The 26,655-nt window shown below is 48.2% G+C and overlaps 9 protein-coding genes across 9 annotated transcripts; 6 read left to right on the top strand and 3 right to left on the bottom strand.

Annotated features, from left to right (window-relative positions):
• Positions 1-238: 238 nt before the first annotated feature.
• Positions 239-4,656, top strand: FSUBG_10290 (TBC1 domain protein; the record flags this gene model as incomplete). Its single annotated transcript, XM_036674853.1, has 9 exons — positions 239-261; positions 310-442; positions 496-657; positions 715-1,247; positions 1,304-1,446; positions 1,502-2,696; positions 2,919-3,297; positions 3,490-3,894; positions 4,060-4,656. The coding sequence occupies 9 exons, from the start codon at positions 239-241 to the stop codon at positions 4,654-4,656; spliced, it is 3,570 nt and encodes a 1,189-aa protein (XP_036534251.1).
• A 581-nt stretch (positions 4,657-5,237) lies between these two features.
• On the bottom strand, positions 5,238-6,281 carry FSUBG_10289 (cytoskeleton-associated protein; the record flags this gene model as incomplete). Its single annotated transcript, XM_036674851.1, has 2 exons — positions 5,238-5,851; positions 5,897-6,281. 2 exons carry the CDS (start codon positions 6,279-6,281, stop codon positions 5,238-5,240), a joined length of 999 nt encoding a protein of 332 aa, XP_036534250.1.
• Positions 6,282-6,543: 262 nt separating this feature from the next.
• FSUBG_10288 (NOP14-like protein) lies at positions 6,544-9,391 on the top strand (the record flags this gene model as incomplete). Its single annotated transcript, XM_036674850.1, has 2 exons — positions 6,544-6,834; positions 6,962-9,391. The coding sequence occupies 2 exons, from the start codon at positions 6,544-6,546 to the stop codon at positions 9,389-9,391; spliced, it is 2,721 nt and encodes a 906-aa protein (XP_036534249.1).
• Positions 9,392-10,015: 624 nt separating this feature from the next.
• FSUBG_10287 (coiled-coil domain protein) lies at positions 10,016-11,017 on the top strand (the record flags this gene model as incomplete). Its single annotated transcript, XM_036674849.1, has 1 exon — positions 10,016-11,017. One exon carries the CDS (start codon positions 10,016-10,018, stop codon positions 11,015-11,017), a length of 1,002 nt encoding a protein of 333 aa, XP_036534248.1.
• Positions 11,018-11,412: 395 nt separating this feature from the next.
• FSUBG_10286 (hnh endonuclease) lies at positions 11,413-12,460 on the bottom strand (the record flags this gene model as incomplete). Its single annotated transcript, XM_036674848.1, has 3 exons — positions 11,413-11,444; positions 11,499-11,574; positions 11,708-12,460. The coding sequence occupies 3 exons, from the start codon at positions 12,458-12,460 to the stop codon at positions 11,413-11,415; spliced, it is 861 nt and encodes a 286-aa protein (XP_036534247.1).
• Positions 12,461-15,725: 3,265 nt separating this feature from the next.
• Positions 15,726-16,397, top strand: FSUBG_10285 (uncharacterized protein; the record flags this gene model as incomplete). The annotated part of the gene is made up of 1 exon (XM_036674847.1): positions 15,726-16,397. The coding sequence occupies one exon, from the start codon at positions 15,726-15,728 to the stop codon at positions 16,395-16,397; it is 672 nt and encodes a 223-aa protein (XP_036534246.1).
• Positions 16,398-16,915: 518 nt separating this feature from the next.
• On the top strand, positions 16,916-17,800 carry FSUBG_10284 (PML1 subunit of the RES complex; the record flags this gene model as incomplete). Its single annotated transcript, XM_036674846.1, has 1 exon — positions 16,916-17,800. One exon carries the CDS (start codon positions 16,916-16,918, stop codon positions 17,798-17,800), a length of 885 nt encoding a protein of 294 aa, XP_036534245.1.
• Positions 17,801-20,002: 2,202 nt separating this feature from the next.
• Positions 20,003-23,889, top strand: FSUBG_10283 (SERAC1; the record flags this gene model as incomplete). The annotated part of the gene is made up of 5 exons (XM_036674845.1): positions 20,003-20,005; positions 20,084-20,775; positions 20,832-22,054; positions 22,103-22,463; positions 22,515-23,889. The coding sequence occupies 5 exons, from the start codon at positions 20,003-20,005 to the stop codon at positions 23,887-23,889; spliced, it is 3,654 nt and encodes a 1,217-aa protein (XP_036534244.1).
• A 240-nt stretch (positions 23,890-24,129) lies between these two features.
• FSUBG_10282 (alpha beta-hydrolase) lies at positions 24,130-25,706 on the bottom strand (the record flags this gene model as incomplete). The annotated part of the gene is made up of 2 exons (XM_036674844.1): positions 24,130-25,204; positions 25,255-25,706. 2 exons carry the CDS (start codon positions 25,704-25,706, stop codon positions 24,130-24,132), a joined length of 1,527 nt encoding a protein of 508 aa, XP_036534243.1.
• Positions 25,707-26,655: the final 949 nt, after the last annotated feature.

The raw sequence follows: 26,655 nt of genomic DNA, 5'->3' as shown, positions 1-26,655 counted from the left end.
AAGTGGGGCCGAGCTATTGAGACCAAGACCCAATTGAACCTGAAGAGCCGACACGTTAACTGGTAACTACCTCACATCAACTACCTACGTCAACGTTGAATCAAGGTTTCTGTCCATCCTCCGCCATCAACTTTACAGTGCCGGTAGCCTACACATAACGTTGTTACTCTCAGTTCAGTTCTTGTCTGCAAAGCCGGTAGACTGACCTAATACTTTTCTTTTGGTGCAGCCAGGCATCATGAGACCCCTCCAAGAGTCGCTGTATGTTGCGCCTGGTAGCGACAACAAAATAAAACTTCCACTGACCAGAGTACCCCTACGTAGTTCGAGATGGCGCGAGACACAATCTCAAGGTGCGCACCTTGGTGATCTTCGACGTGCGGTTCGGTATAATGGTCCCGAAAGTCCATGCATATCAGGATGTCGATCTCTTTGTTGGAAGGTATGTTCACCTGTGCTCATTGACTGATGTCCATAACTAAACCTTTATCCAAGACTTTTCTTCTTTCTACTGCTGCTGAAGGGCTGAGCTGGGCTCAAGTCTTGGACGATGAAAGAAAGCTCTACGCTGAGAAACGGGATCACTTCCTCAAGTATATAAAACATCCAGAAGCTCTTGCAGAGTTGAACATCGATCCTTTAACAGAGGACCCCAGTGTAAGGCCGACCAAACTGGAATTTAATCAAATAGCTGATTTATATGATATGCAAAAGTCTCCCTGGAATACGATTCGTCAAGATGAGATTGTCCGTGCTGAGATCCAGCAAGACGTTCAGCGACTCCCCGATGAAGCTTCATACCATGAAGACCAGACCCAGTCAACCATCTTGAACATCCTGTTTATGTACTGTAAACTGAATCCTGAGCGAGGTGGCTACAGGCAGGGCATGCATGAGTTGCTTGCGCCTATTTTACATGTTATTGAGCAGGATGCCGTGGATCCAACGACTTTACCGGAAGAGATTCCTCTGCATGATGCTCTTATCAAAACTCTCGACCATTCTTTCATCGAGCATGACGCCTTTGTCCTGTTCTCAAAGCTTATGGAACGCGCCCAATCGTTTTACGAAGTCAAGGATGTTATTCCAGCACCAGGAAGTTCTTTGCGGACCCCCAAGTTCGCAGAGCAAAGCTCAGCGATTGTTGAACGAAGCAAATTCATCCATGAAGTCTGCCTACAGAAAGTTGACCCGGAACTGGCCACTCATCTGACCAACATTGAAATCTTACCACAAATCTTTCTCATGTAGGTATTGACCCATGCACCTATTCTAACGTCGTCACTGACGTCAGAATACCTAGTCGGTGGATTCGGCTGCTCTTCAGCAGAGAGTTCCCATTTGAGCAGTTTTTGGTACTCTGGGATACCATCTTTGCTGTCGACCCAACCCTGGAACTCATCGATCTAATTTGTGTTGCTATGCTGATTAGAATTCGGTGGGATTGTAAGTTACTTGGGCAAAGAAAGTATGCTCGAGCCCTGGCTAACGCCCTTCTTAGTATTGGAGGCCGATTATTCTGTTTGCCTTCAACTACTTCTCAAATACCCTCCTCCACCAGGAGCTCACGGTCCTCATACATTTGTTGATGACGCTCTGTACCTGAGGGACCATCTCTCGCAATCTGGGGGATCATCACTGATTATGAAATATACTGGAAAGATGCCGACATTATCTTCTCCACCACAGACCTCACGAGCAGGCACTCCGAGCTTTCGTGGTTTCAACTCTTTTAAGCACAGAGGGCCAGGCCCAAGGCCAAAAATATCATCCCCATCGCGCTTCCTTCAGCAACAGGGTGGCATGGAGGCTTTGTTTCAGGGAGCCGCCAAAGGAGCCAAAGGAGTTTATGAAAGAGGCGAAAAGCTGGGTATCAACCAAGCCGTACGAGATGCTATGGGAGAGATCAAGCGGAATCTCAACGAGGCTAGATCTGCACCTAGATCTCCGCAACCCCTGGTAAACAACCAAGAATCAGCCCGGAGCCTGGCGGCATTGGAGAGGCGGAATCAGCAACTTGCCGCAATGCTTGATGAGACAGTCGATAACCTAAAAGCTATATCTGCCTCGAATCTTGACGACAAGGCTAAAAGCCTGGAGCTGATCGAGATCGCGGCGGCCAAGGTGCAGTTTGTCAAGATTTACTTGGACGATTCTTCTATGGAGGTCCCGGCGTTGCAAACTCCACCACCCGAGGATAGCCCACAAGAAGTGGCTGTAGCTGAAACAGCTATTGTTCAGCCTGAGCCTGTGTCAGTGGCATCCATGGAGGCTGATATCTCGGCTCTTCAGATATCCGAATCAAAGGAATCAAAGGAATCTCCAGAGAGCGAATCAGCACGCCACCCTAGCTCTGATCGTATGGACATAGTCCCGCACGATGATGGCAAATCTGCAAACTCATTGGCTCCGTCACGGCCAGCTCCAGTCCCTACTCGTTCAACGCTGGCGCAATCGTCTTTCTCCTGGATGCTGGAGCCAGACGAGTCGGGGTCTTCAAAAGCGTCTCCGGCGTCTAACAAGTCACCACCGCCCCAGCATAAGAAAAAGATGTCGAACAGCGCAAGCCGTGGGAAGAATGCCTTCTTGTTTGGCGAAGTCACTGAGAGTCGAAACCCCTTGAACTCAGATGAGATATTTGGCCTGGAGCCTCTGAAGAAACTCAAGAACGCCACAGATGAGGAGAATACAAAAGAGTAGATTAGGCCCAGACGCATCCGCACAGGGTGAGGTCATCCTCCAATACAACGGAATAGCATATTGACCTAATGATAATACGCGCTGGCATTTGTCGAATTCTTCAATGTGATATCCCACAATACTTGGGACAATCGCCTTTCGTCTGGCCGGAAACTTCTGGAGCTTCTACCGCATCCAGGAGACCTGGGGGACCCGAAGTATCGCCATAGATTTCACAGAATTCTGAATGCTACATCCGTCCAAGATTTAATGTATCTCATGGATATAGCAATTTATGGCGAGGAAGGACGCTACCCCAACGCGAGTCCTGCTTACTGTTTCCTGGAGAACAAGAAGACGGTTGCTATCGAATATAGCCAACACTGTGGAACACTCGATATGCTAGAGACATCTCTCTGGGCTCGTTTCTGCGTGAAACTCACTCAACACTGCCTCAACAAATCTGGTACCTTCTTCTACGAATCATATCCTCATCTGAGATATTGCTCCACGATTCACGACTTTCTCAAGGAACAAGGCCTGGGGGAGTTGTCCAAATGCTTCCTGCCACAATCAAACCATCTCAAAGTGCCGGATCTGAGATATCGGCATCCTGTTGTAAGTGCTGCGCCCCCCGAGGAGCTCAGTGCGATTCCAAATTTGTCTTCAAAACATCTATTCGCATCTCATTTCCAAGATTATAGTCTCCTGACTGATAGAAGAGAAGAATTCCAAAAGTACATAAGAAACGAGAGCTACTATTTTGGCATTGAGCTCTAATTGTACATGCCTGTTTTGCTACCACATGAGGGCCGGCCCGATCCTCATCCCAACGATGGCAGGGAACTCAGCCGTGCCGAGCAATTCCCCAGCAGAGTTGCTCTAATGAAAGAAATCATCAGTTCTAAGGGGTCGTTAACTCTGGTCTGGGATGAGTATTTCGACCAAAAGTCCTGGGAGAGCAAGCTCCTCAGTCATGGGATGGTGCCTGTCGACGATATCGACCCTCAATGTCAGACGTGGACCATTGGAACCGATGTATCGCTGCATCAAATTTCTGCGTGGGGAGGTTACAAGCGGCTAAATGGTTTGGAGATTGTCAGTCCCGTTCTTAGAAATACGCCCGAGTGCTGGGAAGAGGTACTGGATATGGACTCCATCCTGCGAAACAACTTCAGATTGACAGTGGGCAAATCATGTGGCTTCCACGTCCATGTAAGTAAAGGCACTGGGCCCATGCTGTTATACCTCGTGCGTGAAGTTTGTGTCCTTATGTATTTGGCGGAGAATATTGTTTACCGCCTTTGTTGTCCTGGAAGAAGGAAGTCAAAATACGCACCGCGTCTAGCATCATTACTGGAACCTCTATGTACCGATCAGTGGTCGCAAATGAATGTTCCAGCTGACTTCAAACAGTATGTTCCTGTCGACAAGGTCATCGACCGCCGTACCTTGGGGATTCTGAAGAAGCCATGGACGGCCAAAACTCTACAACGGCTCAAGCTTCTTATAACTCCTAGCATGGGCTCCAAGTCTTGCTTCGATCTTTCTAAGTGCCATTCCTTTGATGAGTTTGGTGAAGGCTCCAAAGATGAGTGTAAAGGGACCGTTGAGTTTCGCTTCCTCGAAGGTACCCTGGATCCTGAGCTGATTTTTCGGTGGAGTCAATTGATGGTTTCTCGATCCCAGTTTGCTGATCTAGCTTCACCACAAGCATGGCAGAATTTTGTACCTGCAGTACTGCAGTGTCCAGCCTTGGGCAAGATGGACCCGAACGTGCTGAGAGTCTTTTTGTTATTCTTAGGGAAGGGCGACGATTATGACTTCTGGGTCAATCGGATCGAAAGGACGATGAATCTGCCCCTCGACGCACAACAACTGGCTCACAGGCCAATTGATAACAATGAGCTTCTGCCCCCACTCGATGAAGGGTACATTGATGCTTTACGAGAGGAGCTGTGTATACCAGAGAGATGAAATTGCCTTGTACGATCCAGAAAGCGGCGACCCTCAACGAATTTGAATCTTCATTCAATTGATCCAGCCGACCTTGCAAAACTACTGTCCGAAAAGGCCAGCTTCTTTGATCCTTAAATTGCAGAGGCTTTTGGCACTGCTTGTGGACAGAAATGTTGACGGACAGGAGAACAAGACTGGGCCAGCAAATACACTAGAAGAGGGGATTAAAATGGTATAAATACTGAATTGCTTCATTTCTCAGCCTCAGCCGTAGATAGATGAAAAAAGAACTGTCAAGTCACGACCAGGACTGAGACACAGAAAAAGAACATAGACCAGGCACAGGAGTTGGGGCTTTTGTTTGCAAAACTGTCATTTTTCTTCAATGTGGCGGTTCATGTGACGTAAGGCAACACGATGCCGTTTTGAGACAGGCAGAGTACTTGTTAAATTGTAGAAGGGAAACCCACTCGCCCGAAGAAATATGTGGATGTGTAGTCGATAGCTGTGGCGTGGCTCATCTGTTACTCGATGGCACAGGTGCTTTGCTCAAACATGTTGTAGTAGTATTAATACTGGGTATCATTTCCTCACGAATCCTATGCTGGAGACGTATGTTCTCTCTCGATAATATCCTCGCGCGCCAGTGGTCGAATTCCATCGTTGAGAACCATCGCTTCTCGATGTTGCCGTCGTAGCCTTTGCTCTTCGGCTGAATGTTCTCTGGTTCGTGTCGCTTGCTGTTCGACAAGTGGTAAGTTTCCCGCCTCCTCTTCGATCTCCATGATCAGGTCTGGGAGTTCACGAATTCTCCTTCTGGAATTCTCCTTGTCCATGAGCCCTGCCCTTTCCAGAGCCCTGAGGCCGCGTCTTGATTCCTTGATTCGATCGACAATCTCGACAATCCTATTTGTCTTGAGTGCCATATAATCCCTGAAGCTTTGGCGTCTTTCTTCCGGGGTATCGCCCCATTCCTGCTTTGCTAACCACTTTTCGACGAAGCGTGCCTTAACCAACATGCTGGCACCGTACTTATTGGCGAGCTCCAGAATGAACATTAAGCAGAACCTCTCGGCCATGTCACGAAGGTAATACTCGTCCCAATGGCTATCAGTGAGGCTCGGTCGCTCGGTATCGTCCAGGCTAAGCTCTAAAGAACGGACAAGAGCCGAGTAGGCTTTGGGATTGTTTAGCTTTGAGAGTCCATCCAGTCCTGGAGTGTCAGTTATATCTTATCACTTTATTTTGCAAAACTCACCAATAGTCTGTCCAGTAAGCAGGGCTAAAGCCCGAAGACATCGCATCCTCTCATCATAATCTGGTCGAGTGATGCCGAATAGCAATATGTGAGTTGTCTCGGAATCGTTGACGGCCCGATCGCAAAGGATCTTGATCGCAACTTCTCTTATAGAATAATTCGGATGATCTAATAGCTTCTCAAGCGTTTCGAGTTCAAGCGAGTCTTCCGTATCTTGAGTGATGTATTGTGTCTTTGGCTGTGATGGCGGAATTTCGTTGTCGTCTCTTATGATGGTGAGGGCAGTGAAAACGGTACTCACTACACCAAAGGTGGCGAAACCTAAGGTGACAAGAACAACCCTCTCATCCCGAGCAAAGCTTAGGAGGCTGTCAGCCCATCCCATCTTGGTTGAGTCTGTTGGTTGAGTTCATGCTTTATTAAAGTATTGGCAAATGAGTCCTTCATAGCTGTCCCAGGACTCCTGACGTAAAGTATTCTGCCAAGGCTCACCGCCGGATCATGCTCAGATAAGGTTAGACTACCCGTAGCTTCGCATGCGGGCCCCACATGAAACTTGATAATGATAAGACTTTTTTTCTATCGCAAAAAAACTGAAAGTTGCTGCTACCAGCGCAGCTTTCGCATCAGCAGCATTATCAGTCGCAATGGCCGGCTCCCAGCTCAAACGCCTCAAGGCGTCTCTCAAAGAGCAAGGAATTGTCGGCCCTCAGCAATCGAAGAAGCAGAAACGACGCAATGCTCAGGATGAGCGTTCTCGAAATGATAAACGACTTCAGCGCGGAGTGGTCTTGGAGGGGATCCGCGAACAATTCAATCCTTTCGATCTCAAGCATGCCAAGGGCCCAAAATTCGAAGTCACGAGTAACCGGCCTACGTTGACTGCTGGCAGTATCAAGGGTCGTCCTGGCCAGGCCAAAGCAGCTAGCGAGGAGAGGGTAAGTTCCAGCATTCTATTCGCGAGGCGCCATTAGGGCAGTGGAGGTGACAAGATCTGTTCACATCAACTATTGAAATCCATGTCAACCTTGATATAATCGCAAATCAGGTTTCCATCAGAATCAGCTAACTTTCCTAAAGCGCCGGCAAACCCTTCTGGTCGAGATGCAACGCCGCAACAAGGTTGGTGGAATTCTCGATCGTCGATTTGGTGAAAACGATCCCACAATGGCCCCCGAAGATAAGATGCTTGAACGATTTGCCCGAGAGAAACAGAGAAGTCACAAGAAGAACTCAATGTTTGATTTGGAAGACGACGATGCATCAGAAAGCTTGACCCATATGGGCAAATCTCTGTCTTTTGACGATATAGACGATTTCAAAGAAGATGATCTCGAAGAAGACTACGACAGCGATGGCTCGGTGCGTGAACAGCAGAGATTGAAGCGTATTCGTGCGTTAGCAGCCCAGGGTAGTGATGGCGAGGACGATGAACCGGAACGGAAAAAGACGAAGAAGGAAGTGATGGAGGAGGTTATCGCCAAGTCCAAACACTACAAGTACGAGCGACAAGCTGCAAAGGAGGAGGATGAAGAGCTCCGAGAGAAACTCGACAAGGAGTTGCAAAACATCCAGTACATGCTGCACCACAGCCGACCAGGCGCCAAATCTCAGAACGAGGGAGCTGCAAAACCCACCATCGCTGGAGTTGACCGAGAGGCCTTCGAGAAGAACTTCGATCTTCAAGTAAAGAAATTGGCCCAGGACAAGAGGGCGCAGCCTGCCGACCGCACCAAGACTGAGGAGGAGAAGGCTGAAGAAGAGTCTACAAGACTCAAGGAGCTGGAAGACAAACGCCAGAAGCGTATGAGAGGAGAGTCAGTCAGTGACAGTGAGGATGAAGAAGTTGATAACAAGGGCAAGAAGCCTGAGCTTGATGCTATGGATCTGGACGATGAGGAAGACTTTGGCTTGGGCAGCGGTATCCGAGCTCGACCTACTGCTACTGAGCTTGGCTTTGACGATGAAGATGATTTCGTCATCGACGATGATCTCGTGGCTAGTGGCTCGGACCTGGAACTCGGCAGTGAGGATGAATCAGACATGGATGATGTGGCTGATGGGGAAGCTGAGGATGAGGAGGATGACTTTACCAAAGGGTTACTTAACGAGGAAGAGAGTCGAAATCCTGTTTTCGATCCCGAATCGACGACAAAAGCCTCGGCGATGCAGAAGGGTGATGAGCAAGGCCTCCCCTACACCTTTGAATGCCCTCAATCTTGCGACGAGTTGCAGGCCATTTTGGCCCCATACCCAACCAAGACCTTCCCTACAATTGTCCAGAGGATTCGTGCCCTCTATCATCCCAAGCTCAGCAGTATGAACAAGGAGAAGCTTGGCAACTTTGCAACTGCTTTAGTTGACTACATCGGTCTGCCCTGGGACCCTGCCACTTCTGCCCCTTTTACGGTGCTTGAAAGCATTGTGCGACACATCCACTCTCTCGCAAAGATGTTTCCTATCGAGATTAGCAAGCAGTTCCGCAAAAATCTTGAAGAAATGGGAGAGTCTCGACCCTTGGCACTAGGAACCGGAGACTTGGTTTTGCTTTCTGCAGTTGGCACCATCTTCCCTACATCCGATCACTTCCACCAAGTAGTCACTCCTGCTGTGTTGACAATCACTCGATACCTTGGTCAAAGAGTACCACAAAACCTGGCACATTATGCTATTGGTACATATCTCTGTATTCTTGCTGTCAGCTACCAGAAACTTGCTAAGCGCTACGTGCCCGAAGTTATCAACTTCTCTCTGAATACACTCTTGGCTCTGGCCCCTGTTGCCACTTCCAAGAAGGTCGGAAATTTCCCTCTTCACATCGCTCCTGAGGGCATCCGCATCGAAGCTGCGACTAAGTCAGAGTTTCGGAGACTCAACTTCTCAGACTGCATCGAGCAAGAAGCCAAAAAGACTGAAACGATAGCCCGCAAGATTTCTATCCTCGATACCACAGCACAAGTTGTAGAAAATGCAGCAGATATGTGGACTGGGAAGAGTGCATTTCTCGAGACCTTTAGACAGGCTGCGAGCGTACTCAAACACCTCGGCAGCAAAACTTGCAGGTCTCAATTACCTACTGCTCTCAATGAAAGAATTGAGAAGCTGCAAGTCAAATTCGACCGCATGCTTAAGGTTGCGCAACTATCGCGCCGCAATGTTGAGCTGCATCATCATCGCCCCCTAGCAATCAAAACCTATGTACCCAAGTTCGAGGAGACATTCGATCCTGATAAGCACTACGACCCCGATCGCGAGCGAGCAGAGTTGGCCAAACTCAAGAAGGAGCACAAGAAGGAACGCAAGGGTGCTCTTCGGGAGCTGCGTAAGGACGCCAACTTCATGGCACGCGAGAAGTTACGGATCAAGAAGGCGAAGGACGAGGCGTACGAGAAGAAGTACAAGCGTCTTGTTGCCGAGATTCAAAGCGAGGAGGGTCGCGAGGCGAATGCATACGAGCGAGAGAAGTCTGCGAGAAAGAGGGCCAAGAACAGGTAAATGGATTCAACGGCGTAGGTATAGGCTCAGGATACCAATATATGTTTTCGCATGTCCATTTAATGTGTGCTGTTAAGAAAGCGTGTAAATACATCATTTGTAGAGAGTCCTGAGGCTCAAAGGACTAATTCAGAATGGACCAGATGTTACAATACGGCAAAGATTAGTAATCTTACGAGCATTGCCCTCAGTAAACCGCCCAGTAAATAGCCCAAGAAGTCAATGTCTGTTGTTGCAATGGTGTCTAGGTAAACTTAACAGATACTTTCCAATTTCAGGTTGCGGTAGCAGGGTAGATGGAGATGGAACAACTACAGACGCCTACCGGAGATATGGGGGGGTCTTTGTCGTGAATAATAAAATCAATTCATTCTATAAGCCTTCTGAACACATATTAGAGTTCCCTAAAACTTTTTATGGCTTCTATAACAGAGAGATCCGGAGTTTTGCTCTCTAAAGGCTTACAAGAGCACTAATGGGAATTAGTGGAGCCCACTGTTACATGATGGATCCTTGGAACCGCTTTCATTATCGACATCAAATCTTGCAGTATCATCATACTACTACGCCTCAACCTCGCTGTCACCTGTAAGGCGAACCGTCCACAAATACAGATACAAAAGTATGAGCAATGAACAAAAGAACGGCGCAGGGGTACAAGACGAAGAAGAGGATGATTACATGAATATGTCCTTTGACGACCCAACACCTGTAAAAGAGACATCCATACAGCGTACACAACGATTGAAGCGTGAATCGCGAGCACGTGGTATCATCAAGTCGAAAGAGCAAATCGCAGAGGAAGAAGAAGCCGCACGAGAAAAGGCTCTCTCAACCTCAATGCTTGACGATGCCAAGGCGAAAAAGAGCAAAGGACTCGCTATGATGGCCAAGATGGGGTTCACAGGCGGTGGGCTGGGAAAGAAGACAGAAGATGGGGCTGCTCCTGGGCGCATAGAGCCTATCAAGGTCAGCGTGAAGGACGACCGTGGAGGTATTGGGTTGGATAATGAAAAGAAACGAAAAGTCAGAGAAGCAGCTGAAGAGAGGGACATCAAGGCTGTTAAGATGGACCCAGACGAGTATCGCGAGCGTGTGAGAAAAGAGCGCGAGGACGCAAGGCTCGAGAAGCAGTTCTTTGCAGCCCAGCGCACGGCAGAGAGGATGGACGATGAAAAGACAGAAGTTGATGGCCCTGGTGCTTCATTGCCAGATTCTAAAGAAGAAAAGGAAAAGTCAAGACGGATATCATCCCGCCCTCTCAAGTCAATACCGATCATTTATCGCGGTCTAGTCAGACACAGAGAAGAAGTAGAACGCGACCGGCGTATGCGCTACGATCTTGAGCAATCACTATCGCGACTACCAACATATGAAGACGACCAGGAAGATGCAGACGACAAGAGGGTACTAGGGAAGGGCCACACCGTGTATGTTACAGCTGAAGACCTCGACGAAGAAGACGAGGAGCTGGACCAGTTCAGTGGGCTAGAGATTGGAGAGCGGTTGAATAGCGTGTTGGGGTATCTGAGAGAGAAGCACCAGTATTGTTTCTGGTGCAAAATGGTCTATCCTGATGTTGAGATGGAGGGTTGTCCAGGTTTGACCGAGGAGGATCATGATTAACTGTGACAATGCCGTGCGTATCATAACTATTTTATGAGCAACAGATAGACACTTGGTGTTGTTTTAACCGAAATTGACATAATAGGAAAGCTTTAAGATATAAATTTTCAATATAAGGACTGTTTTCGCCTACGCGTTACTTGACTCAGGGCAACCTTTGTTGTCTTCATCGTTGTATTAGGCGACCACGTTAGATTCAGGTTGCCTATGTGGCCTGGACTCAGTGAGTTGTCACCACAGAAACGCCTCAACAGAATTGCTCGATTCTTATCTCACTCAACCGCAGCTTCTCAACCATTGTAATGGTGTCTCACCAGATAAGCAGATGATTAGTAGATATTTGGTGGGTCATGATAGAAGGATGTGAGTACAAGACTAATGTATGCCGATATGGTCTACACCTCAACAGCTACTGATCCATCCTTACCTAGGCAAGCTCATAAGTTTCATGCAGTTGCACAAAATATTGTCAATGGGTTACTTATGGTCATAATCTTAGGGTAAAGCTTCTCAGCACAAGCCAAGAAAGGTTCAGCTTGGATACTATGTTCCAACAACTATTCAACAAGTCCATAAAAATTCATGGAATATCACTATCTTGAACGTTTTGCATAATGCTGTAACCCCTTCTTCTCGTTAATCGTAAAGCCACTGCTTGAACTACCTCCCTTTCCATCTCAATCTACCAACCCAGTGAGCCCATCTTTGAACCTCATCCTCATCCAGCAGCAGCTCAACAGTATAGTAGTCCCGTGCCAGCTCCTCGTGCGTTTTGAAGTGATGAACAAAGCGATGGCAGGCGCCACACAGCCACGCCACATTCTGCAGATCTTCTTTACGGTGCCATCCTCGCTTGACGGCCTTTTCATGCACGAACCGTGGGATGAGGTGATGGTAGGACAGGGGAACCCATGATCGGGCACATAGCTCACACGCGTCAGCCCGAATTGAACGTGTAGCGGGAGGTGGCTCGATGAGAGGAGTTATGTACGAGGTGAGAATGGGAAGGAGGAACGACTCTGGGGAGGACGGGAGATGTGATTCGACATAGGGATCGGCAGAGATAAGGTTGTAAGTTACGAGCGTCTCGATAACAGATGGTGGCAGGTTTAACAACAAAAGGCTGTCCTTTGCGAGTGGGAGAGAGTACTGCTCCTGCAACGCTTCGTCCTCTCGCCATGTCCGATACTCGAGACCTTGCAGCTCCTCTGGAAGATTGTAAAAGATCTCAGTAGAGAGATAATCGACAAATTCAGCAAGTTCCTCGGCATCTTTTTCCGGGTCCGGGGCCGGAGTGGATGCAACAAGCGGAGCACCGGTGTTCTTACCACGCCGACGGCGCTTGGGCGGGTCCGGGGCCGAAGGGGCGGGTTGAAGAAGAGTGGTGGACAGACAGTCTCGAAAGAGGGCGTAGTTTTCAGGGTTGTTGTTGATGGTCGACATTGTAGTTTAGGTGTTGTACTGGCTGTCGTTGGGTGCCACAGTCGATGCAGAGAATAGGTATTTGGTTCCGTGACGTAATTGATTTCCGTCAGTATCTTTCACTGTGGGAGATCACATATTTACGTACTAATCCTTCTTGTTGTCCACTAGCTATTGGAATTTTACGGAATGAAATGGAAGCTGAAGGAGCTGTCTGAATATTGAAAGGTGTAGTCTTTCCTGATAGCATTGCGCCTAGGTAGTAAGGCCCCTGCCGGTTGAGTCATTCGGTGAAAGTGGCCAGCTTCGTCTTGTAGGGCTTCATAGGAACCTCATCGCACCCTGCATACTAAAGGTATTGGAGTGATGAGCTGGCGTTGCTGCATAGACATCATTGCAGCCATGGCGCCGAGGTGTCTCATGCTGTCTTAACGGTTCCATCAGTAGAGCCACCACCGCGGTGATTTCAAGTCCGAGCCGAGCCGAGTGACTGGCCGGTCAAGACTCTAAGCCACTGGGTGAAACGTTGAAGAGCGAGGCTTTTTTGGTGTTTCGAGTACAAAAGTACACGTGGTCAAGCTTTGTTGTAAATACATTGTTGATCGTCGACAAATGTATCAGCTGAAGACCCTGACTTGTAAACTGAAGAGCAACCTTGCAAAGCGAAGAGACCAACAATAGTAACACAGCATGCAGCGAACAAGCTTAAAGTAAAACATCAAGTGAAGGAAAATTTGCGTTTCACTGATCTACGAGATCTTCAAACAGCCTGGAAACATTCTTTCTATGATCGTGTGTCAAGAGCCTAATAATAGAGGGTACGTACGATGTTGAACGACCCTTGCAAGAGCCAGTGCAATGGATGGCTAAGTAAGCAAAAATAGTATCGAATAACCAGGGGCAGTGATGAAGTACTCCGTACATATAGCAATGTATACCAGCATATTGTTCATCTATCCATAGCATCAAAACATTGGAAGCGGACAGAGATTACACTTGTTTATTTATAATTACCGCCTCTATTGTACTCATGTTTGAAACGGCCATGGACAGGCCTACCTGTAGCCAGTAGCCAGTAGCCAGGCAAGGCAAGCCAAGTCAAAGCCAAACATAGTGGGCTCTTATCAATAAAGACCCAATTATCGAAAAATCGGCCCGCGGAGTCAGGATATTTTAGAAAGGAGAAAGAAAAGTCACAGCACTCGTATGTCATCCACGACAACAAACCAAGAAGACGTCTGAGCGGAGATCCAGTGTTAGGATATGGATGTCAGGAGATGCGAGGAGATGTTACAAACAGCTTCAGGGCTCAGCAAATCTGTAAAGGACTAGTTAGTTTGGAATGTAACGCGCTGATACAATAGAATAGGTAGCCAATTCCAGTAATCAAAGGGCTAGCATTGCTATTGCTTCAACTTGGATGAGAAAGGGCTGAATGAGAGTTGAGGCTCTGCGGCAGACGTAACATTCAGATCAACTATCAACATGCGATCTACACAAGATCTAATTTGCAATCTGAGTAACACCGAAAAGTATAGATTTCATCACCTGTTTTTGCTCGCTATCCAGAAAAGGGCCGCAGTTGTCAGGAGACTTGTGGTGAGGGCATTCAGGGTTGGGTTTGATGACACAGATTGTCCAACCAATGACGACTCCATGAAACCGTACGTGACGAGAGACGCAGCATGACAGAACGGAGCGTTGCATCCGACAGATGGAAAGGTAGACAAAGTCAGAGTCAGAGACAGATGAGATTGATATGGAAACGGCATAACGTGAGAGAGGGACGGGACCCGAACTGGTGAATTCGACCGAAGACTGCGCCGCAAGTCATGTTCGGTAGAGTAGGGAACACGTACGTACGTACATACATACATGTATGCATGCATTGCATTGCATCTACAGTGCTTATCGAACAAGGCGGTTACACAAATGAATGAGAGGATCTGGAGGGCCGCGTAGCTTCACCAAACTCTCAATTCTAGGCTCAATGAGGAGGCCAGGCTAAGGCAAGTCACTGTAGAGTAGAGGCTGATATGGAACTGCTTTACCCGCTCCGCTCACTAACCCGCAAAGCAGCATTGAGGGAGGACACAGAGCAGAAACATGAGTGGGGGGGTTCCAGAGCGAGCCTGATGGTTGTCGAAAAAATAATATTTTCTGGCTTGAAATGTTGGAAGCGCGTAAGCCGCAGGAAGGACGGGAGACGATCCCATAATGGAGGGACAGAAGAGGGAGTCAGCCAAGAAGGGATCAGAGGGAGTAAAAGGCCCGAGTGACGAGAAAAGAATGCCTACAAGTTGGACCTGAGACAGGATAGGACAAGCTCGGTTGATTTGATATCAACAAACTTGGAACAGTTCGAGTATGGGAATCTTGGGTGTACATACAGTATGATGACACGCAAAGCAGGGGACGTCCGTACGTAGTACAACATCTTTGTTGAAACCTCCCACTCAACTGACATCACATACAAGAGATGCGTAGACAGCTTTTGTCATGTGAAAGTTGCACCCTCAACAAGTCTCACAGGCCAAAAATGCACAAAACACAAGCAAGTTAGACGTGAATCAAAACCTCCACTACCTACCCTACCTAGTACCTAAGCTTGTGCTTGTACCGCCGCTAATCTTCAGGCGGCGACATGGGAAATGCGATGCGCTGTCTCCACCTACTGGCCGTACCACTACAGCCAGCCACTGTTAAGACCAAGCTCAGTTGGGAATTACCCGATGCGTGGTTCCAGAGGCTCCTCTCGTGGGGGCCTGGAGCCCTGTCAATCGACCACCTTGCTATCATGAGTGACTTTATTGGGTAACCAACTAAGTAGGTACCTTGTCTTGAGGTAAGGTAAGGTAAGGTCTCCAGGGACTAGGGTCTCGCTAAGGGTTCTCATCCACTTTGCTCTGCTGGGCTGCTTCTCACCTCAGGTCACTTACACACCACAGGTCAGGAAACGGAGCCAACGGAGATGGGATGGCGTCTCTGGAAGGGGGACAGGAGGGGGGAGTCGGCGCTTCTTTTGTTTTAAATCTCTCTAGTCGAATGGATCGTTGCCTTTCATTGAAATAGTCTGGCATGCCCTTCCAGAAGCTGGGTCCTTCGATATTTGGCCCATCATCTTTCACCCTACCTTACCTTGCCTTACCTACTACTCCGTAGGTACACTATTATAAACAACCACAGTCGACCTCGTCAACAACACCAACTCATATATATACCTATTACCACACAGCAAAGTCGATATACCTACTATATACTATCGACGCAAGACCAAACCGACAACATGCATCCTTCCAAGTTGCTCACAAACCAGCCAAGCAAGGCCATCTACATTGATAGCATTGCCACACTCTCCGACCCTCTCTCCTCCATGTCTTCTACATTCTCTCTTGTCTCTCTCCTCACCATGGCCTATCACATCCGAACACCACTGCCCTCGAACCAGGAACGTCTTCTCACTCTCTTGAACACCATGTCGCCAGCCTTAAGAACAGAGACAGAGTCCAGATACTCCCGCGAGGAGATCCTGAACTCCTTTGTCCACTTTCTCAGCCCCGTCCTCAACGGCATGGCAGGCATGCTTGAGCTTCTCACAAATGTTGACGCCTTCTCACGCCCAGAAGATTTCCGTCAATTCTGGAACCTTGAAAGGAGCAATTTGATCAGAGACTTTGTGGAGAGTGGGGGACCGTTGCGGGGGATGCAGGGCTACGACGTCCCCTTTCTCGAGACCTTTGTGAAGGACCCCTCTTGCAGAATTGCTCTTGGTAGCAATAATGGTATGCTTTTGCTGGTCCCAGGAGACGCCGAGGTCGGCGATGATGTTTGGTGGGACGAAGACGAACAGCGTCTCACCGTCTCCAGCAAAGGCGCTGAAGACCTCAACACCAATGCTGAAGCCTATCTGGACACTGGCTCCAGGATAACCGTTATGGCTATTTCTTCTGCCACTTGAAGATTGGCGATTTCGCACCCCATGACGACTTGACGATATATTTTGACTCTACCTGATACGTACTCTTGGATTTTTGATATTTTTTTTTTTGGAAGAGGAGATTTGATATCCACAGCGGGATTTTTAACATTTTTTGGGTTCTCTTGGGATTTGCAGGCAGTTAACTGCGCTTACTGGAGTGCTATGGCGGCGTATGAGCGATGATAAACCTACTACCGTACCTGCCCAAGTGAAAATAGAGGTAGCATGTATACGGAGTAGAGCAGATCCATTTCTGCTTGAGTTTATCTTTGATATGACAGTTGGAAATTTATCAAACTTTGATCATAAATGGCATGTGCAAGCGCATCCCACGTGCTTAAGCCACAGTTCTATGCCCATCTCAGTTAGTGTCCCAGCCACGCACTGCATAGTCCACTTTTTTGCAACTTGCAGATCTAGCCTACTAGCTCTCCCATCTCAGCTGCGTCATCTTGACTGGCCCTGCATCCTTTTTCAACTGTGTGTACCTTAGCACAATGGCGTCAGACGAAGAACGAGGAAGCAGGCCCAGCCGGAGGCGCTACGAGGACGAGGACCACGAAATCAGAGACGATCGTCGATCGAAATATACAGAACGTGACTCCGGACGCCGAGAACGTCGTCGATCACGCGACCGACGCGAGCGAAGACGGTCCCGGACACCAGAATCTTCACGGCGGAGGTCACGAAGCCGAGACCGTCAAGGAGACACAAATCGTGAACATAGACGTCGAAGATCACGAGACGATAAGAGTTCGAGGCGAAAACGTGACGATGATGACGGGGAGGGTGACAGACGGGTCGCAAAGCGAAGCCCCGTGAGACGTACTGGTCCTTTACCATCTCAGGCAGACTCTTTCGCCGTTACCACCGGCGAGGCTCCCGAAAAGCCCAAGGAAAAGCCCAACTTCGGATCCACGGGCGTCTTGGCGGCGGCATCGAATTCAGTAGCACAGGCGGACGGCACGACAGTTACACTCAAATATCACGAGCCCTCCGAAGCGCGTAAACCGTCGCCACGCGATGTATGGAAGTTGTTCGTTTTCAAAGGCCAGGATATTGTCGACACGATAGAGCTCAGCTCGAGGAGCTGTTGGCTCATTGGGCGAGAAATGTCAGTTGTGGACTTGCCCGCCGAGCATCCTAGCATCAGCAAGCAACACGCCGTGATTCAATTTCGCTATGTTGAGAAGAGGAACGAGTTTGGAGACAAAATTGGGAAAGTCAAGCCGTACCTCATCGATCTGGAAAGCGCCAATGGAACGGTATTGAATGATAGCAAGATCCCAGATAGCCGATATTTGGAGCTCAGGGATAAGGATATGATCCAATTCGGGCACAGCACGAGAGAGTATGTGATAATGCTTGCTCCACGAGATTGATTTCCATGAAAATGGAGTGATGCTCATTTGAGTAAGTGGTGACCAGTCTCACTGGAGGTTCAAGGTTTTATCTCCAAGATGGAATCATACGCCAAGCACATTCGGACCATATTCACACAGGCATTGAATGCAACCGGGCAAAGGAACATGTTCAATATGACCATTCAAGGGTACACATACGATGTCTAGAGCCAGGCCAACAGCATTCGGAGGCGGAGGCGATGTTCCCATAGAGGAGAGGCCGATTCCTCCAATTTCCTGAAAATGAGGCCACGGATCATGGAGGCTCTCGGGTGCCTCCCGAGCTTTCAGTTACGGTATCAGGGGGCTGAGCGATGACTCAACTACACAATGGCTTGGAAACCTCCTTGAGATTGGATGACTGTTGCGGCTGAAAGCAACTTGCCGGGGCCTGGATTCATGTCGACTAGATCAATGAGATTTAGCCCTGAATGCGCCACATAAGAGAGGTTGCCCAAAAAACCAGGCTCTGAGCCAAAGCTCATGCTATGAGTCTGGATAGGATTTCTCTCCGATCTGTATTCACAAATTGGGAGTGCAAACTCTTGCATTGGCGCAAGGACAATAACAGTTAAAGCTTTCACCTCAGATAGACCTAACAGAAGGCAAGAAAGGCGTTGATTCTTTATTTGTGTCTTGTTCTAGAGCATTGCTATTTGCGTAGTGCTACTATATGTTGTTTAACGCTTTTTATTTCTTATATTTCCTTAACATTAACAGATTTAACTACCTATATAAACTAACCTGCTAAAAGATAAATAGTAAGTAGTAACAGTACTACTATTAAACTTAGGACAAAGTATTAATAAAATACTCTTTATAAGATTATTTATAAAGGTTTATTATAAGTAAATAAAGATAATAAGTAAATAGTATTTAACTAAACTTATCTAAGCTATACAATACCCTATATAAATTAAACCCTATTAAAACATAGCCTTATAGTCTTCTGTCTATCCTATCTTATAAAGATACCAAGCCTTCCCTTCCTTTATATAACTGCCAGAAGACACAACACAACTGGCAAAAAGACACACATACAACAGCAGGTATTCGCTGGTCGTCACCGACCCAACTACTAATCCGCCCCTTATCAGCTTATCTATGGGGGAGCGGACGGGACCCCGAGTTCTCTGATAGGTATGATCGTATGTATCTGAGTGAGGGCATCACCAGATCCATAAGGCAGTCAACACCAAGATTATTCAACAGAGATAAACGGCATGTCCCTCCTGAAACATCACAACATGAGTTACCAATGAGTACAAAGCAAGTAAGTTCCAGGAGTATACCTAAATTATAGTAAAAGGCAGGTAGCTCTGCTGTGTGAACTACCTTAGCTGCCATGGCTTGAAGTTAAGACAGGGGTTTTTGAGTATATAGGTACTAGGTATAGTTACCTAGGTATACTTGTCGAAAGAACCATGTTACCTTTTAAGCAAGATATGAATTGACTAACGGCCTAAGATTTTATATAATTAAGAAAATTTTAACTTTATTTATGTAATATAAAGCTACTTAAGTAGTTTTTATAGCTAAGGTACTTAAAGCTTAAAGCATATCTCAATTTCACAAATCCCAGGCTTGGATTCCTTTTGTAAATCTACCTAGATCTAGGTACCCATGATGCTCATTACATCCATGTTATGGAACAGTACTCCGTATAAAACGAGCGAACACCCCTACCAATTCTAGCAGCCCCCGAAAATGTACCTACAAACAAAGGTCTTAGCTGAAACCCGTTTGGCCAACGCGATAAAAAAGCCCTACAGGCACCATGAAGCTGGGCGAGAACTCAGCCACTGCCCCTGACACGGACATGCACCATTTGACTCAGCTTTCAATATCTACCTCAAGTTTGGTACGAGTCTTGTGATGATGGCCCCCAATAGTTGAAGATGGCGCGTCGCACTCAGCCCGGCGATAAATAGAATAACAGGGTTGCAACTCACAGCCTCGGTGAGAGGAAATGATTGCTTACACCCGTCACTTAGTAGTCTAGGCAGCGCAATTGTCGACAGCCTCGTTCTGATTCGAGCGGCCATTTATACGCCGATCAGCCGCGCATTTCTTGCAAGGTTGCTTGCTTCCTTGCTTGCTTGACTTGGCTCTGTTCAGGGATTCCCCAATGTTTGGAACGACACCACGACTATCGAGCTTCCCCATTTTCGACGCCACATCATGGTGAGTCTCAGTGCTCGAATGAAACCTGTCGAGTCTCATTTATAGTGTGCAGTAGTTGACTAATAGTAGCCGAAATAGGGGTCCGAGAACCGTTCAGTAGCCCGCTACGAGACAACAGTGGTATACACTAATCCAGAGGCCAATGTTGACATTGTTCTTGTCCATGGGCTCAATGGAACGCCCGACAAGACATGGACGGCCAAGAATGGAACTTTCTGGCCTCTAGACCTATTACCAGTCGCACTCAGAGGCGCCCAGGCTAACATCCTGGTCTATGGGTATAATGCAGACGTCTACTCCAAAAAGAACAATCAAACAGCCAGCGACAGCTTCATTCACCAGCATGCGCAGAATCTCATAACAAATCTGACCCTCCATCGCCAAAGCGAAGGCACGTTCAAGAACCCCATCATTTGGGTATGCCATAGCTTGGGGGGCATCCTCGTCAAACGAGCTCTCCTCTACTCATGTGATGTTCGCGAACCTCACCTGGAGCATTTCCGATCCATTTTCGTTTCGACCTTCGGCCTGGTCTTCTTAGGAACACCTCATGTTGGCTCAGATGCAGCTACTTGGGGTCTCATTCTTCAGGCCATGTCCGATGCAGTCATACCCAAGAGGTTTTTCGACACTGAGTCGGTGCTTTTGAAGACTCTTAAGAAAGACAACGAAACCCTGGCGAATATCAACAGTCACTTTTTGGATATATACCAGCGCTTTGAGATTCATATGGTTCGCGAGAATCAGAAGACGGATATAAAGGGCCACAAGTATGCCGTTCTTCTCTTTTCGGAAGCTTGGTCACCTAGCTGACTTTTTATCATAGAATTTTCATTGTTGATGCCAACTCAGCTGGACCTCAGTTGCCTGGTGTTACTTACTACGGGATAGAGGCGTCGCACTCCAACATGTGCAAGTTTGATGGCACCAACTCTCCAGGCTTTCGTAACATTGCTATCACTATACAGCAGTGGATTCAGAGGGCCCCATATGCTACCCAGGAGCGATGGCTTGCCGAAGAAGACGAGAGACGAGCGCGTGCCATGGCAAGGGCAAATGAGATTATGTCGCCTTACACAAGTCAGACTCAGACACCTGTGCTGGGTCATGATACATCATCGTTAAGAGGGAAGAAGCCAGTCCTGGAAGGATCATCTCTGGCGCTACTCAACAGAGATGAATCAATCTTCGTTCACCCGGAACGCTTCCGACCCAACTCGCTCTTCAGAGGTCGACAGCAAGAGTTGCAGAATCTTCATGCCATGCTCATGGACCGACAGCGCAGAGACCAAGGTACCTCTGCTGTTCTCATATGGTCAGTTCCTGGAGGGGGAAAGACACATCTCGCCAGGGAATATGCTTTCAAGCATCGCCATGACTACTCATGCGGCGTCTTCTGGATACGCACAAAGACTCCTGAAGATCTCGAAGACGGATTCTTGAGGATTGCAAAACATGCCATGTCTCGGGCAGAAATTGATATACAGGACGAGACCACTCTCCAGAATCCGAGCAAGGTGATCCATTTGGTTCGAAACTGGCTTGATCGATCAGAGAACTGGCTCCTCATCCTGGATGGAGCTCTATATGACACCCCGAATCTGAAGAATTGCATACCCGATGCGAGAAACTCAAGCCTGATCCTTACGTCTACTGACACATCCATCGCAGGGGACCATCACTTTGACAATCCCCAGAAACTCGAACTCGGACCCCTGGCTGATAATGATGCTCACACATTGCTGCTTGAGGGTATGGACAAGAAGAAACCCTGGACTCAGGACGATTTCGACCGCGCTCTCGAAGTAGTTCGGTTGGTCGAAGGTCTGCCACTAGCCATACATACCGCAGCTGGCCAAATGAAAGCTACCAAAGAGCCACTGGCAAAGTACATTCGATCTTGCAAGAAGCGACCCCGTACCGGCGGGCTGGGGGCTTACAAAGCTGTGCGAGAAAAGCTTAAGGAACGAGGGGAGACAGCGGCGCTTAACCTCATGTACTTACTCGCATTCTGGGGAGGACGGGTGCCGGTCGAGATGCTATCACTTGGTATGTTATCAGTCCCCCATCACTCCCGGAACGAAGCTAACTTGATAGGCCTCAAAGCACTTGACAAACGCACTCCTGTGCGTACCCATGACTCCATGGGTAAGCGGAGTCTTAACAAGACATTCACCGTTCTCATAGCGTTTGCTCTCATCGAGCGTGACGAGATAGAAGATGTCCCATCCGTGAGCACGCCCAGCGAGACGATCCCGAGTTCAAGACCAATGGAGCCTCTCGATTTGCTCAAGATCCACGGCATAGTGCAAAGCTTCTTTCTTGAGGCCTTGAAAAAAGACGGGCAGTACAACTTTTGGCTTGAACGTGCTGCCGCTGTTTTCCTCGAGTCTTTTGACCGGGGAGATAGCCGTGCCAAGAACAATAAGGAGATGGGTATTCCAGATGACTATCGAAGGTATGCCACCCAGTGCCGAAGGATTTTGAAACATCTTGAAGAGGTCGATAGGCCGAGTCTAGAACTCATGTCCGTTGAGCAAGCCTTGCAAGGCCGTTTCGAGGGTATGCAGGTTAAGATTCGCACCTTGGCGCGCTCAATGACCACAGACTCTGAAGGAAGATGGGTTCGGGGACCCTATGTGTCGGTATTTGAGAAAAGCAACAGTGCTTCTCTGTCGAGTTCTTTTACCACTCCGGACGATGACGACATCGAGGAAGAAAAGCAAACCTCTTGGGACTTGCGCACGAGTTTCCCTTCTCTAGAAGCAGACAACGATGCACCATATCCTTACGATAGTACGATGCCCGTACCAGTGTTCTATGAGGATGACGATAACCTGATGGGAAGCGTGGTTTCTCAGCAACGGCCAGCAGAAAGGCGTTCAAGTGGCAACAGCCCGAGGGTGTCTGAACGTAATCTGAACGGTAGTTGGACTTTGATCAGGGAACCAAGTGTCCCTCGATCAAGGCCACTCTTTGAGCCTACCGAGCGCGTTACAAGGCCGACAGTCAAAGGCCAGAGCTTGGGGGCTATTCCTCGACCAGACTTTCACCATCGAGAGATAACTCGCGAGCGTGCTGAAGAAAATCCGTTCATGGGTTCAGGAGATGGCATGATCCCAACTATGGAGATTGCCAACGCAGACTGGCTCACCCATGATCGCATTACAGACCTTCCACGCGCAAGTCATTCGGATACATCTCTCGATGCAGATATTGACCAGTGGGCACCGGGCCTGCCTATCACCAGCCACTCCGTGAGCAGCCTCAGACCTATACCTCATCATCATCAGCACCAAGCATCTTATCATCGTCGTACTCTCTCTACTGGGGAGGTTTTGTCATCTTCCTTGCCAGATAGCCTTGCAAGCAGCACCCTTCGACCAGCGTCATCAGGACCTGAAAGTCACTCTTCTCAGCCCATGTCACGAAACTCTTCATCTAGATCAGATCAGCCTGTCTCGAGTAACCCTCCTGTTCCCAGGTGGGCACGCCGTGTACCATCGGCCACAGCCACAGAGCCCTCGCCACGACGTATCACAAATAGTCCTGACAATAGCTCTTCGGGGTATCAATCATGGCAGCTGAGACAATCAGGGCCCTGGAATCCTGAAGGGGCTTCTAGAAGGGAAATCACTTCGAGCCCTAGACCAGAGGTGGAGGCGGATGGCGCGGACATGGTGAGATCAGGTTCTGGAGGGATTCAATTCCATGGTCGCATCATTGAATTTGGAAGACTGCAGCCAGCAACTGCGCAACCAGTTTATCCATTAGAAATCAGCGAGTCGACTCACGCTCTGGAAAGCCAGGCTACCGCCACTCGAAGAAGACGGAACACAAATAGCCAACCTCTTGGTTATCCCCGACCAGATAAATCACGATAAGAGCTCGGGAGAATTTCATAGACAAAAGGTCCTGAATGCAGACGAATATGTATTATATGATGTACGAAGAATAAGAAGTATATTTGAAAGACCGCGTCGCGAGGATGTGTTTTCAACTATTAACAATACAATCGTGACTGGCCTAAGGGTACGTTCATGCAAGTATACCGGATGTGGCACTTCTCAATGCTTTGCCTCTTCTTCATCTCCCTTATCTGCTTATGTTTTCCCCTCTCATACTCATAGAGTTGCTGTTCTAGGCACACCGTTCTCGGAGACAAGCATTGGGGGTAATTCTACGGGACTCCGACCATTTCTGTAACTCCATAAACGGCTTACGTCTTTCACACGGATTCCTTGATCGTCACTAGCCTCCTTAATTCTGTTTGAGATTCCATGAACCTCAATCGGCGTTGAAGCATCGCCAGATCCAAATCCCTGCGTTCCAGCCCATGATATTTCGAAGGCTTCTCTCGCGTTGGCAGAGGCGCTGCTTTCTTCGCCGACTTTGATAGCCTCGTTCATGAACTCGTTGTCTTCATCAGCGCCCACATACTCTCCAGTCTCAGCATCCTTCTTCAAAGGGAACATGGCGTTTAGGTAATGCTGATTCATCTGATGGCCACCGTGGCGGCCGTCTGCTCGAGAAAACAATCGCCCCTGAAACCGTGGGAGTTCTCGCGATTCCATCCTGTTTGTTGCAAAATGCAGTATGCCCCATATTGCAACAAAATCTGTATTATTGGCATAGTGCTCCACGTGCAAGATACACCTGTCTTTGGCAGCGGAAATAGATCGAGTCGACACACCAGAAGATTCTTTCCTAACCGGATTGCGAGCCTTTAGGGCCAGGTCATCCTTGGCTTCGAGTGGGCTGCTAGGAGGAGAGTCGAAGGAGGACTCGGTAAGAACAGTGCTCATCGCAGATAAGGGCTTGAGGCGAGCCAGCATCTGCGAAGACCGATGGCGATGGGGATTGTTGAAGTGATTGGCAGCGTTTCCAAAGGTATAAACCTCTAGTTTAGACATTAGATCTTGTGGTAGCTCCTGGAGCAACCAATCGAGAACCAGACCCCCTTCGATTCCTCCTTGAGAGTGTAGCACGAAGACGACTTTGGATTTGCTTTCGTCATAGAGGATATCTTTGAGAAGTCTGAAACAGATTCTGACATCCCCAGTTGCGTAGCCAAAATTGCGCTGTACCAGACATTCAACAACATCAAATATTATTCCGCGAGTCTGGTTGTGAATACCAAGAATAGGCCGGCCAAAAGTCAGTGCAAGTCGGTTCAAGTTTGACTGCATCCAATGTTCTCTGTGATCTTGTCAGTGGAGAATACCATGTTTTAGCTGAGATTATCATACCCAACAGCGACGCCGTTCAAGAAAACCCATTGTTCATGGGCGTGCTCAGGCCGAGCCTTGGCGTACTTTTCATCCGAGGTATAAGTTTCATTACTACCATTGAGGAGCTTACAGATGAGCCAGTTGGTAAACATGAAACCAGCAATACCTGTGGCCGCCATCCAGACCGGAAGCACAATAGAGAATGGCAGGGCTATGATGAACCCTAGCTGCAGGAAGAAGAGAACCAAGTGGACGACAACGCAGAACACGTTCTGAGGGGATGGATAGAGCTCATCGAAAACCTTGCATTTGAAGGGATAGATGGGCCAGATGACCCACGGCAGTGCCCATACATAGACAAAGAAATAGTATATGTCCTTGGCGAGAAGCTTGAAGGGAAAGTCGGTATGAGAGTAGTCGATGACGGACTCTTCGCCAATCTGAGAGCGATAGTACTGAGTTGCACCCATAGTGGTGATGCTATGGATGTACTTGAGGTTTTAGTAGGTTAGTAGGTTTTCATTGAGAATCGAAATAGGTGGTAGGTTGACGTTGGGAGACTCGAGGTGTTGGCATGTCCTTTGTTTTGTTTACCTAGCTTAGCAGGTGCCTAGGTAGGTAGGCACTTAGATGTGAGCCCGAATATGGAAGCAAGACAACTGACGTTATGAGAAACGGTCGCGTGACAAAAAAGTCTAGAACGAAGAGCAGGTGCTTCACATGCAACAAGACTGCTGACGGTCTTTGAAGCAAAAAAGCTCTAGCTACTAGGTATATATTTACACAAGTGCGGGCTGGCAACTAAAATGCTCAGCCTTGTTCCACGTCGACACCCTCATCCCCAGATTTGGACCAGGCAACGACGAGTAAGAGGCCGAAATACCATGTCAGATGCCCCCAGTTGACGATGGAGAATTGGATGCGACGTCATCACACCAAGTCGGCGCTGGGATCGCTGAGGCTTAGTGGGCTCGGCAGCCAGGGCATGGTACATATGCATTGATGGTTGTGGCTAACTGGAGCCAAGACGGATGAGATGACGGGAAGGGTTGGGTTGTGAGAGTTACAATTCCAAGTCGTGAATATGGACTCTCCTAAAGGTAACTGTAAAGAGCAAGATTGAAATTTAAACTCCGAACGTGTACTATTGTACAAGACAAGGCCGTTGAAGATCCAATCCAATGGGGCGGACAATGGGATTGTTTCAGTGCCTGCTCCACCAATACGATTCCAGTATCGCGGGTCCATCACTAGGTACTTGGACGGGACATGGGCCGAAGTTTATAGGGTAGCTACACCTTATTATCTTGATTTCTAGTAATGAAGCCAAATCGCGGAATAATAAGTCTTGGACTTATACTTTCAGGACATTAATGCTTACGGAAGGGGTATTTGGGGATTTAACAAGGTAGCGGTTTT

This window comes from Fusarium subglutinans (genome assembly GCF_013396075.1).
Source record: "Fusarium subglutinans strain NRRL 66333 chromosome Unknown NRRL66333_c0000176, whole genome shotgun sequence".
NCBI lineage: Eukaryota > Fungi > Ascomycota > Sordariomycetes > Hypocreales > Nectriaceae > Fusarium > Fusarium subglutinans.
This window is presented reverse-complemented; position numbering and strand designations above follow the sequence as displayed.